Source organism: Galeopterus variegatus, unplaced genomic scaffold (genome assembly GCF_000696425.1).
Source record: "Galeopterus variegatus unplaced genomic scaffold, G_variegatus-3.0.2 Scaffold5203, whole genome shotgun sequence".
Classification (NCBI taxonomy): domain Eukaryota; kingdom Metazoa; phylum Chordata; class Mammalia; order Dermoptera; family Cynocephalidae; genus Galeopterus; species Galeopterus variegatus.
The window spans coordinates 171,891-185,027 of NW_007731314.1; the positions used below are offsets into that span (position 1 = coordinate 171,891).

General features: G+C 37.3%; 1 protein-coding gene across 1 annotated transcript; it reads right to left on the reverse strand.

The window, feature by feature from the left end:
* Nucleotides 1-1,312: 1,312 nt before the first annotated feature.
* LOC103604522 (E3 ubiquitin-protein ligase BRE1A) lies at nucleotides 1,313-12,083 on the reverse strand (the record flags this gene model as incomplete). The annotated part of the gene is made up of 11 exons (XM_008589099.1): nucleotides 1,313-2,415; nucleotides 2,684-2,785; nucleotides 3,473-3,613; nucleotides 3,778-3,903; nucleotides 4,841-5,053; nucleotides 7,528-7,677; nucleotides 8,507-8,624; nucleotides 9,867-10,237; nucleotides 10,358-10,479; nucleotides 10,807-10,942; nucleotides 11,904-12,083. Coding segments are annotated over 11 exons (1,836 nt in total), but the record flags the coding sequence as incomplete, so codon positions are not given.
* Nucleotides 12,084-13,137: the final 1,054 nt, after the last annotated feature.

The window sequence follows — 13,137 nt, forward strand, 5'->3', positions numbered from 1 at the left end:
ACCCAAACGTACCAGTTTCTCTACAATAATCTTTGAAATTGGCATTTATAGGTATTACTTTAAAAAATATAAATTCCCTTCAAAGTTCCTACGGATCTAGAGCTGTGACTCCTACCTCTTTGGAGATTTGTGAAGTCTCAAAATTTGTGTAAGAATCTGAAAAAGGCTACAAATAATGTACATACAACACAAGCAAAATTTGGTATGAAATTTGGGGGGATTCCTGAGGCCCATTCATTGACCTCTTCTGTAGAGAGAAAAGCCAGACTGTCAAAAAAAAAAACAAAAAACACCATTTTGGGTTATTCTCTGAAAATGTCTCTGAGAGCTCACCTTGTGTTGCCCAGACCTCAAGCTAGTTGGGATCAGGGCTTCCCTGCTCTTCTCATGTGCAGAAGCCTCTCCTAAATCCAGCTTCCCATGGGACTAGTGGTTTCCTCCACAACATTCCACAGGCCCCACTGTCCCCTTGTGCAGGGCAGCTAGCTTTCCCAGCCAGTTACCATAAACAACTAATACCCAAACCCAAACCAACTGCTGCCCGAGTGGTCTATTTAGTTCCCAACCAATCAACCAGGTTATTCTCAAGTTTGCTCTATAAGAGCAAGCAGCAAGAGGAAAATGTCTATTACTGAATGCACACTGAATATGTGTTCCGGAGCAGGGCCTAATCCCATCATGGTTCTGTGCACATGTGTGTGTGTGCGCGCTGAGCAGGGGCCAGGGGACCGAGGGGCCCATGACATCTCGATGACCTTGTAAGATCCCCCAATTAGACTCATTTCTTAACCCATAGCACATGATTTTGTGGAATTCATCACAAGTCCTGCTGATTACAGCTGGTGACCACAAAAGGATATGGAATTTGTTCTTATCCAGCTTTTAGGACAGGTAGTGATCAAGAGGAACCCACTTTATGCAACTCCTTATCAGCGATACAGAAAACCTCTGGTTTGCTGCTTACTATAAAACTTGCAGTTCAAGAACCCTCAACCTAAAGTGCCAGGCAGCATTATACTCCCTAAAAAAAAACAAAGCACAACCTCTTACCCTCACAGCAAACTACGGAAGAGAACTGATTACTCAAACTACCACCTTTTAGGCATAATCTCTCCTCAGAATAAACTCAGTAAAACAACTGGGAGAAAAAGCGTTTCAATTAATCAAAACTAAATAACTTCAAATGCAGCCAGACTCTTAATCTAAGCTGATTATTTCTGTTGAATAGAATTCAATTCTAGGACAAAGCAGGTATAAAATCAACTAGTAATAACAAAGACAAAAGTTTCAAAGTAAAACCACAAACACAAAAGCAAACTGAGTCCTTCTTTAATTGAAGTTTGTGAAATATAAAGTCCTACAGAAACAGTACAGAGAGTCTTCTGGAAAACAGGGATCACAACAACCCCTGTGGAGAGGAGGATGAGAGTAATTCATAGCTCATCAAGGCCTCTCTCTATCAAGTTCCCAAAGTACCGAGAAGATCTCTTCAACATCTCAGTCCTATTTCCCATCCTCTCCAATCCTGATTTCATTAGAAGACAAAAGGGACTATATTATTTGAAATTATTCTGTCCTCAAGAAATTTAAAGATTTTAAGTACTTGAAAATTCAAAACTTAAATAACTTTAACAAGGAAGCCAACTGACCTTAACAAGTTACTTTGCTAGTAAATGGAAAATGGATTCAAACACCCTGGACAGAATTTCATTAAGGCTTCAAATCATCCAGGAAAGGGTATCACAATTATACCATTTTATAATCCAAGTTTACAAATAGTTCACTACCCAAGTCAAGAAAATTTTGTGCCCACGGATAGCTTATTTCTAAAAGGTCACTCCCCCAAAATGGCATGGTTCCAGTCTTTGTTTCCCTTTCCATTTCAAAAATACCAACATGCCTTCTTTGGGAGGAATGGACAATCCAAGATTGTACATTAGGCCCAAAGAAGAAAATGCTGAAAAGTCTAAAAGCAGGAAGTAAATCTGGTAAGGAAGACAAATAAGAGTTATTCGTTTCTAATTCATTCTAAAACCCCAAACTTGAATATACCAGCCCTTTCTCCTAAAGTCACCTAGCTATTAGATAGGAGAGTCTGGACTTCCAAAGTCTGTGGAAGAAAGGTAGTTAACCAACAAACTGCCCTGCAGGTGACAGTCAAGGAGAGAAGAGGTAGAGGTTTGGTGGTTAATGAATAAATGCTTGTCTGGCCAGCTCCTCTTCTTCTCTTGGCTTGGATCAACCAATGTAGATGCGATGGAAATCGTTGGCACCAAAAGCAGCATTACACTTGGGACATTTGCGCTGGCGGGTGTCATAGCGTGTCTTCACACACTCAAAGCAGAAAACATGAAAACACTTGGTAAGTACAGCATCCTTTTTACGCATGTTGCAGCATGGACAGGTCAGGCGTGCCTAAAAAGGAAAAAAGTCAGAATCTGAGCAACCATAAAGGTTCATGATCAAAATGGCTCTCATATATAAGCAAGCAAACAAACAACGAGAAAACCCACAAAGCACTAAGACTAGAGTACCATTTCCACCTCCCCTCCCCTCCAAATAAACCATTCTTTGGTTTCCTTCTTGTAATGAAGTTCAGTATTTATTCTCCCAGTCTATCCATAGTCTATTTCAGGCCTTAACAAAAAAAACACAAAGAAATCACTGAGGCAGTTTTCCTAACCTTATAATCCTTAATCTCCTCCATCAGAATCTCATCACATTTGGGTACATTGTCTGGTTTCTTTGTGGTCTCCAGCTTCCTTCGAAGTCTAGAGATGTCCTCCTGTGGTAGGATAGCATACCCATTAGACACATTTCCCCAGACCAGCCATTTTTAAGAAAAATAGTTACTCCAACTTGAACTTTCTGTTGTGGAAAAAAAAGCTTTTTCTCTCCTTTCACGTCCAATTATCTTTTAGGAATGTACAGAATTCCAAGTGGCAAGATACTTCCTTTTGTTTCAGAATAGGTAACCACAATCATATCCCTAAACTAGAGGTACATCTAACTATTGCCAATTCAGTCCTGTGAAAACACAGTCTAAGACCTTAGACAATAGGTCATTCTATGTTATGGAAACTAGTTTTAAGATGAAGATAGACTTAAGATAATTTACAGATTTATGAATATGGATAAAAAGACATCATGCAAAACAGCTAACACGACAAAAATAGAGAGATTGTAGGAGAACTTTAAAATACCTTAATGTTGCTATGCTGCTATTTCTTTAACAATTCACTAATTCGTTCACTTAATAAATATTTATTTCATGCTTTCTAGATGCTAAGCACCATAATAGGCTTTGGGGATATGGCAGTGAAGAAAACAGATTTGGTCTTCTCTCAAGGAACTTACAGTCTAGTAGGAAATAACATGCATTAGACTAATGACTCTTTCCATCATATGAGTCACTTCAGACCTCAGAAAATACCTAAAAGGTGAAATGTAAAGGAAAGACAACTGCTCTTACCTGGGCTCGTTTGAAATTGAACATGTCCTTTTCTTTGGTGACACTGTTCTCCACAATCTCATCCTGAAAATCATGCAGTTTCTTCTGAGCCAACTCCAACTGTGCTTTGAGGTCATCTGCAAGCTGGGCTGCCTCCATTGCCTAGTGGAATGTATAAGAACCATCATTATCATCTCTTACTTCCAGTGAGGAAAATGTTAACCCAAGTTCACAGAATAAAGTGGGCCCATAATTTAACCAGTGTCATACTTATGTTTTCCTCTGAGACTAATCATCACTTTAGATTACAGAGTAATCCATCATACCTTGCGTTTATTCATCTCTAAGGCTTGGGTCCTAAGACCCAGCTCCTTCTCCCCTGTGCCAATGTTGCTCTGTAACAGATGCTCCTTCTCTTCTAGTTTCCTTACTACCTGTAACTGGGCATCAACCTTTGAAGAAGAAAATCAGATTTTAACACAAACAGGAAGAAAAAAATAAATAAAACTGACCATGCTCTGGTTAATCCAGAGGCCTACAAAATGCAAGGGTATTTCAAAACATTTGAGGAAAACCAGAATTAAAAGATATTAAGAATCTTTCCGTGAACTTTTTGAAATACACTCATATAATATGTCAGAAATCTCAAACTATTACTGATTTTACCCATGAACTCTTCAAAATGCATGCAAGACTATGATAATTAAAAGCTTTGCTTTTAACATAAAATATCACTGAAGATTCAGATAAGAGTCTGAGAAACCACTGAAAAGATTCTTCTCCAAAATGCCAGAAATGAAGGAAATTACAATTACAGATATTTACCTTCTCTGCCATACTAATCCTCAAAACCTGGCAATTCATACTAGAACATATAAATTATGGCAGAAACAAAAAGTCTAAGTATATCTCTTTCAGAATGACTACAGGTTCTAATCTTTTTTTGAAATTGATGCACAAAGTAGAATCAAATAACGTTAAAGGGTAAAGAGTAAAATATCATACCCACTTCCTAACCCCTCATCCACAAACTCTCATCCCAACATCCAGAGCTAACCAGGTGACAACTCTTTCAGTTTATTATGCAGCCTTCCAGAAATTTAAAAAGTACACAGCACATGCGCACAAACACACACACATTTTTTAAAAAAGAAGAAAAACAAATTACCTGATATATTTTAGAAATTTTTCCACATTAACAGATCCATATTTGTTTTAACTGCTACACTGTACTCCTTTGTAGGGATGTATAATTTATTTACTACTACCCTAATAATGGACATTTAGTTTTCAGATTTTTTTTCCTACCACAAAAATCATTCTTTTACATGTGTCTTCATGCAGAAAGCACCCCACACTTCAAGAGAAAGCTCTATTCATCCCAAGTACCTGAGTCTTAAGAGTCAAAACTTGGTCTGCCAGCTCCTCTTTCTCTTCTTTAAGCAACTTATGGATCTGATTTGATTTGATACGCTCTGACATGAGTTTGAAATTTGCATCATCCTTCTCCCGCAACTGTTGCATCAAACGGATATTTTGCTCCTGCATGTCTTCAAAGGCCTGGCCTGTGACATCCATCTCAGAAAGGAGAGCTTCTTCTTCCTAAAATAAGGAGAAAAAGCTTTCATATTAGTAGAATTTTCTAACTCCAAAGAATGAGCACTGGAAACTAAACTTTCCCACTGTTCATTGAGATTTAAATTAACTTGGTGACAGAGAGAGACTTAGTTTTAAGAAGCTTAGTTTTGTCACTAGGTTAGCCCTAGGAATACAGAAGAAGCCCTGTTACCTGAAGTCATTGGCAATGATTGTTGGTCTGATACTCATTAGGTGATCCACACTCTAAGTCAGTTAAAGCAGACAATAATTATAAATACCTTAATCTAGCAAACTGATCAAGCAATAGTTAGTTAAGAAAGCTTCTATAATAAAACTTCACATTTTCTCATACTTTTCCACAGTTATAATATTGAATTTAATCTACAGACTTTCCAGCACATGCAAACATCCAAAGTTCCATAACAATCTAACAGGTGGTGAATGGTACCTAATAAAAGCTTTAATTTATATTTGCCTTATTATAAGTGAGACTGAGCATCTTTTCATATGTTTAAGAGCCATTTGTATTCTTTTCCAAAAACTATCCATATCTTTTGCCTATTGTTCTATTGGGTTGTTGGGTTTTTTCTGTATCATTTTTTAGAGTTTTACATATATCAGAAAGATAGCCCTTTTTTGATAAAAGTTAAAAATATTTTTTCTTTTTTCTCATTTAACCTCATTTAATTTTGCTAACAGTGTTCTTTGCTATCTGGAAGCTTTGTGTCTTTTTTTTTTTTTTTACATAACTCAAAATTATCATTCTTTCATGTTTTCCAGCCTTTTAGTAACAGTTAGAAAGTCTTTTCCACTCCAAATTTGTAAAGAAATGTACCTGTTTTCTCCTAGCTTTTTGATAGATTTATTTTTTTAATATCATATCTATGATCCATTTGAAAATCATCCTGGTATATAGAGTGCCCAAGTATGTACCTAACATTTTTCCAATATTATTTTTATTTCTGTCCCACCATATTTAATAGTCTTCCTTTTCCCCACTGACTTAAAATGATATTAAATGATAAAATGATACTAAAGTAGTACATATTAAATACCCATGTGTCCTTTAGTCTATCTCTGGATTTTCTATTCATTTGTAATAGTCTGTCTAACAGTCCCAAGCTATTTTCCCAACTGGAACTTTATGTTTTAACATCTGGAAGAAACTCAGTTGCTTCTAGTTTACTTTTCCATATGTACTTTAAAATCAGTTTGTCTAGTAACAAAATAAACAAATACAAAACAAAAAAAGACTACAGTTGACCCTTGAACAACCAGATGGTTACAGGCACTGAACCCCATGCAGTTGAAAGTCCCCGTATAACTTTCCCCCAGGTTTGAGCCACACCATACTGCAGGCCCTCATCCCCACTAGGGGCACTGCATCATTACTTAAGTAGTAGTTAAGTAGTTGCCTTTTAATAACCTACAGTTAGGTAGGCTACTTAACTGTTTGGTTAGGTGTGTCATGCAACCAGGACACACCTAACCAAAAAATTTTCCAATATATTTATTGAAAAAAATCTGCATGTAAGTGGACCCACGCAGTTCAAACCAATGTTGTTCAAGGGTTTGATATATTTTTATTGGGATCACATTAAATTTACATATTAGAAAGAATTAGCATCTTTAAGATAGAAAGTCATCCTACACAAGAACATAGTGTGTCTTTCCTTCCACTTGTTCTAGAACCTATAGTAGTACAAGTTCTTAACAATTATTTTAAAAAGAGAGAAAGTGAGAAAAGTGGCAAGCACAAGATTTAAGAAAAGCCAAAATTCCACTTTTTGCAAAAAGATATGTATAGGAACTAATGAAGTTCCTCTTTTTGAGGCATTTGATGATTAAGTTACCATTAAAACTACTTCATCTCATTGTCATTTTCCTATTTCTTAGACACAGTGAAGGTGCTCCTAATAGTGAACATATAAATAGTTCTTCCAATCACTTTTGGTATGTTTATTATTGAAAGTTAATAAAAATCCACTGGGAATTCAAAATAAAGAAACGCATGTTCATCAGAAGGGGAATAGTCTTTATAATTCTATGATCCAGAAACAACCATAGTTAATATATTGATTATTTATTTATAACCTATTTGGGGGACATAGTTTTCTTAGTTTCATATATTTGTAATCATAATGTGCCTAAAGTCTTGTATCTTTTTTTTTCCCATTTTATATTCACTATATACCCTGATTTCAGGTCAACAGAGAAAGGACAGATCCTCAATAAATAATATTTGAACAACTGACTATCCATTTGAAAATAAATGTAAATTTCCTGCCTCACAGATACACAAAACAAAATAATGGAAGGATGAAAGACTTCAGTGTAAAAACAAAAAAAAAAGGAGAAAAAAAATATTAACAAGAGCAGTAAAAGACTAGAATGAAAGAACAAATTTCACTGGCAGCAACTTACCTGTCAAGTGACATTTACTTGCCAAGTCAATTAAACACAGAAAGTGTGCCCACCTGCTTGGCCATGGCCAGCTTCTTCTGAAGGTATTCTATCTGCTCCTCTACTGCTCGGATCTTCCTCAAGGCATCCTCATCAGCCATTTTCTTGTTCTCTTTCTTCTCCTTATCCTCTAGATCCTTGAGTCTTTGCCTTAGATCTTCCAACTATAGGAGAAAAGGATTACACAAGACAAAGGATAGTTGTAATACATTTCTGAAGATCAACTAATACTGCGCACAGATGGAGGACCCATAACACTTTTACAGAATCAAGGAACAAGATAAATGATATGCCAATACGCCACATCACAACACCGTTTTAACATCAGGGCCCACTGCGATGTTACATGCTTCTATGAGCAACATTTTTGAGGAATGCGCATGTACTTGTCTTTAGAATAGTCATTCTCACTCTTTTTTCTAGGACCCCAAATTTTCAGATCACAAGACATTCCTCCCATAAGTAATAAGGAAAAATGAGTCACTACAGCATTACTTTATATGGGTAAAGCAGGGAATAAAAAGTTTGAAAAGGCTACTCTTTTTCCCAGTAATTCAGATCTATCTCGCCACCTTGCAGAGAATCTGAAAATCTCTACTTTATTTTATTTTATTTAATTTTTTTTTTTTCCCTTTTTTCGTGTCCGGCAACGGATCACAACCCTCAGTGTCGCGCCTGTACCGGACCGGGACCGGCAACGGGATCGCAACCCTCGGTGTTGCTCCCGCACCTCGCTCAGCCAGTGAGCGGGACCCGGTCTATACGTGGGATCCGAACCCTCGACGGGAGCGCCACCGCACTCCCAAGCAGCGCACTGTAGCAGTGCGCCACCAGGCCGGCCCTGAAAATCTCTACTTTAAAAGGCAGAAAATGTTACTGAGTTAAATACTACCTTTAAAGATAAAGGAAAAAACTATACCTTGAGAATTATGAAGGAATAACTCACAAATGACGCATTTTACCAGAATGACAAGTAATGGCAGACTAGATTACCTCTGCCTTAGACTTCTTCTCAGCTGCCATCAGCTGAACTTTGTCTCTCTGTTCCTTTGGGGCAGAGCGGTACATATCTAGCAATAGTTTCATCTCCTTTTGGCTCTCCTGTGCCTTCCTATGACAGAGGTGGTAGGGGGAGAGGGATGATGTAATGAGAAAATAAATGGCATTAGAAAAAGGACATTTTGAATTGAACAGAATATTTTAAAAGAGTTTTATTTTATACTTTATATGACAAATTTTGCACATACTATCAAGAGACTTCTGTATATACTCTGAAAGTACAAAAAAATAAGCTGTATAATGAATCATTTCTCTCTTCAGACAAAGTTCTCTAACATAAAGTTATAAAATAAACATTTGTAGCACTTATTACACAGGCAAATTTCTGTGGCCCCACAGAAATGGTTCTCTTAGAATCTAAGATTCAGTAGGTCTGGGATTGTATCCAGGAATGTATTTAAACAAGTCACTCAGATAATTCTGATGCCATACTTGCAAAAAAAAAAGTTTTGCCTTAAAGAGATCAAGAGGGAGGAAAAAAAGGGAAATATTCGAAAGTTTAAGATATACTGCTAATCCTAGATTTGATAGCTGAATGATTAGCCATCAGCTGAAGACTAAAGCTGCATCTCTTCCTAAATTATTAAACCTCTTAACTATACTTTTATATACCAAAGGAGTTCAAGCATTTTCAGCACCGTAATCTCTCAAATCCAAACACCAACAAAGGGTCAGCCATGAAAAATGGGGTGCAAGAAGTAACCAGTTCTACCAGAGATGTTATCGATTATGCAAGAGGAGAAGGGGCAACACGTGAGGTTATGACAAAGATAATGTTTCATTGGGTTAAAGGTCTATCTTAATGTTTAAATGTCTGTAGGCGTAAACTTCCTAAGAAATCTCTTAAAATGATCTGGCATATCTATGAACTAGTTAACTATCAGGCAAACAGACCAGATACTGCTCAAGTTACAGTGATACATACTCCCCTTAGTATAATTTAAATTACAATTAATGCCAGCAATCTGCCTAACTCCAATAAAGAGAAGTAGTTAATTTCTAATAATTCTCAGGAGTGTTAAATTGATCACAATATCCTTTCCCTTAATTTGGACTCATGAAGAATAATGCTACAACCTCAAGGTTTACTGATAAACTGAGTAAGACTACACACTAGCCATGCAGGCCATTTTGGCTATCCTGATCAAGAGCTGAGACCCCATTAACTGTACATTTAGTTGCACCTAAATTCGACAATGATCAGAGAGAAGCCATGCCATCAACCAAACACTTCATGCATGATGTCCTAACCTTAGCTTTTGAGTCAGAAACAGTTACTCTAAATGTTTCTTACTTGAGTTCAATCTTCAATTGTTTGATAATTTCTGCTTCCTTTTTCCTTGCATCATCATGTTTCCCTTTCTCTTTATCCTTAGCAGAATCTCTCTCTTTTTCTGATTCTTTTAGTTTCTGTTTCTCTCGTTCTCTCTCCTTTTCCTTCTCCCGTTCTCTTTCTCGCTCCCTCTCTTTCTCCCTCCTTTCTCGTTCTCGCTCTTCCTCATCCCGTTTGGACTTAATTTCATTGGCATCCTCCTGAGATGCCTTTGACGCTGAGGACTGGGAGGATAAGTCCTCAGAATCTTGCTTCAGCTCTGCAGGCTCATCCTTGGGGTCCTCAGTGCTAGACTGAGACTGCAGGAGGGCACTGCCACTGCGTAGACGTGTCTGGAAGAACAAAGAAAGGGAAGAAGCATGTCACTTATAGTAATAACATTCCTTACCTCACTCAAAAATAGCTTTAAAAACTTAACAGCAAGTAACACTTATTCTATTGCTCCTGATTACCTTGTTCAGATCAGACTGGGCTTCTCTCAATTTCCGCTTATACCTCAGGACCTCTCCTTTCAGCTGGTGATTGTGATTCTGGAGGCTACTGATGAGGTGGCGCATCTCCCGGTTTATGGGGCCTTAAATACAGCAACAGAAACATTATGAGGAACTGTGATAAGGACAAAGGCACAAGGAGAAAGTGCAGAACACATTACGAACCTCTAAGAAATAAGGAGAATTATCAAAAGAAAGATTCCTTCTCAGATTATGAAAACAAAACTGGTCAACTTGAATTAGAAAACTAACACCTAGGCTGTGAATCAAAATGAATTACAGGATTGATTCAAGGTATCCAGGACTACTGAATTCAAATTAGTCTTAGCAAACCCTGGGGACTGTGCTATGTCTTTCAAGGAAGGCATTCACAGCAGACAAACTGCAGGGTGGAGTAAGAATAATTATACCTGCTTGTTCATTGGCAGCAAGTGTCTGCTCAAATTCTATCCTCAGCATTTCATACTCCTTGCGGACCTGGGCCAGTGTATCTTCAAGCTGGATCACTTCAGTCCTCAGCTTCTTATGAAGACTAACCTCATCTCGCTATAAACAGAAAAACAAACCAATCAAAAATTCTTATCAAAATGTGAAAATATCATCACATTCTATTATTATGTCTCCTAAATTTGATCTATCAGGATCTGAAAAGAAAAAAAGAAAATGCCAAGAAAAGAATGGATTACTCTGAAAATTGTCACTTCAATTAATACTTGATGGACACCAGATAGCTTCAAAACACTGATTCGGAAACTGGCAGGATACTGAAGAAATAAAGGAAATGGCCCCCAACTCTGATAATATTACCATTTAGTTGGAGAGCTAAACCATAAAACAGTATATAGGCATATGTAAAGTAGTATTCAATTCATTTGGCCAGCATATATCAAAAGACAAACTACTGTAAACATTACCTTAAGGACTTTGGAAGATACAGAAGTGAACATATGAATAAAAGTTTCTGCCTTTAAAAGAAAGTTATCTACAGGTGCCATTATATGCTATAATGGCATGTAACCAGTGATGCAGCTTCTACCCACTACTTTCCCCCATACGCATAGCTCCAGCCATACTCAACAATTTGTCACTCTCTCTTGCATTTTTATACATACTGTTCTCACTGCCGGGAATATCTTTCTCCTACTTTTAACTACCAGTAAACTTGAATTTATCCTCAAGACGCATACTTCACTTTCTCAAGTGGAATCAGGAAGGTTCCACACAGACCCAATGCTGTCTCCTCTATCACTGTATCTTCTGGACATGTCACTATTGCACCATTCTGCACTCTCATAGATACTATTTTCCCACTAGACTTTCAGACCCTTGAGAGCAGGAATTCCGTTTTCTCATCTTCGTATGTCCACCATCTATCAGAGTAGAGACCTACAGCCACTCTATAAATGTTTGCTGAATAAATGAGAAATTAATTGTATGTGGGAGAATAAAATTGTAAAACTTGTGAGATAGAAAAGCTTACATACAGAAGACAAAGCAAGGTTGCTACCTCAATGAGTTCAATTTGGCGTTGATGGGTTCCCCTGGTGCCATGAAGCAGGGTCCGAGCCTCATCCAGGTGTGCTTTCAACTGCAGGCTCTCATTGTACAGGACGGAGAACTGTGACTGCATGCAGCGATATTCTGGAGTTTCCTTAACCACTTCCTCCACTGCACTCCGCAATTCCACCTTAAGAAAGTCCACAGAAAAGAAATGTCAGAAGCAGAAGCTAGCATCTGTGCCCCAGATGAAAGACAGCAAATAAAATCTTGAACTCACTGATATCCTGCACAAGTGAAACAATCTTTATGAAGATTATGAAGTCTATCTACCCACTCCTCTAGTTATATAGAATCTACCCCAAATTAAATTAGACCACTCAAGAGATGGTTCCTGGATACGCTGTATTCCCCCCCATCCCCCAGAACTGTTTTGATACGTGTTTTATATCACGTGTCACTCTAGATTTTACATTATGTGTTTTATACTAAGGACACTGGAAGAGCCACTAGAAGAGCCCTATGAAATTTGTCAGGATGCTTATTTTAAAAATATAGTTGAGGACCCCAGCCACTAACTTATTCTCTTTATTAAGTCACAGGGAAAAATATTTTTGACATGGTATCAAAAACAGTTATACTTTGCCTAAGCAACTGTTTAATTACTGAAACATGTTAACTGATTTAACTTAGGTAGTTTTTTTGTTTTTGATTCTTCAATTCAAACATCTTTATTCTTATTTATTTACCTACAAACAAGTCAAATTATAAAATATAGGTGGCTATGGTTGAAAGAGGGTTGAGGAAGACTTTCAGAATCTACTTTCTTCCCCTAAGGACCTGAGGAGAATATTCTTCTGGGCAGGTTTAAAAACCAGTAGGATCACTGATCATGCTTCCTTCTATTTTGGCACCAAGGAAACTGCAGAACCAAATTTGTGGCCCACCTTTGGCAATTACTGAGATGTGAGTGGCCTACCCTCCCACAGTATATACATGCTCCTTGTATACATTTTCTATACAAGCCCTGTTTTTTAAATCCATTTTGGATCCTCACTCTAGTTTACTCTACTCATTTTTCTCAACAACTCCTAAGTTAAAGCACATTGATTTAAGTCTCTGTATCTCTACAGGTTGCTTTAAATCCTTTTCAGAACAAGGCAGGGTACAGATAATAAGTACATATATATGTAAATTAGTAGATACATCAACAAAACTTAAATTTTTCTTTTGCCCTCCCAGCT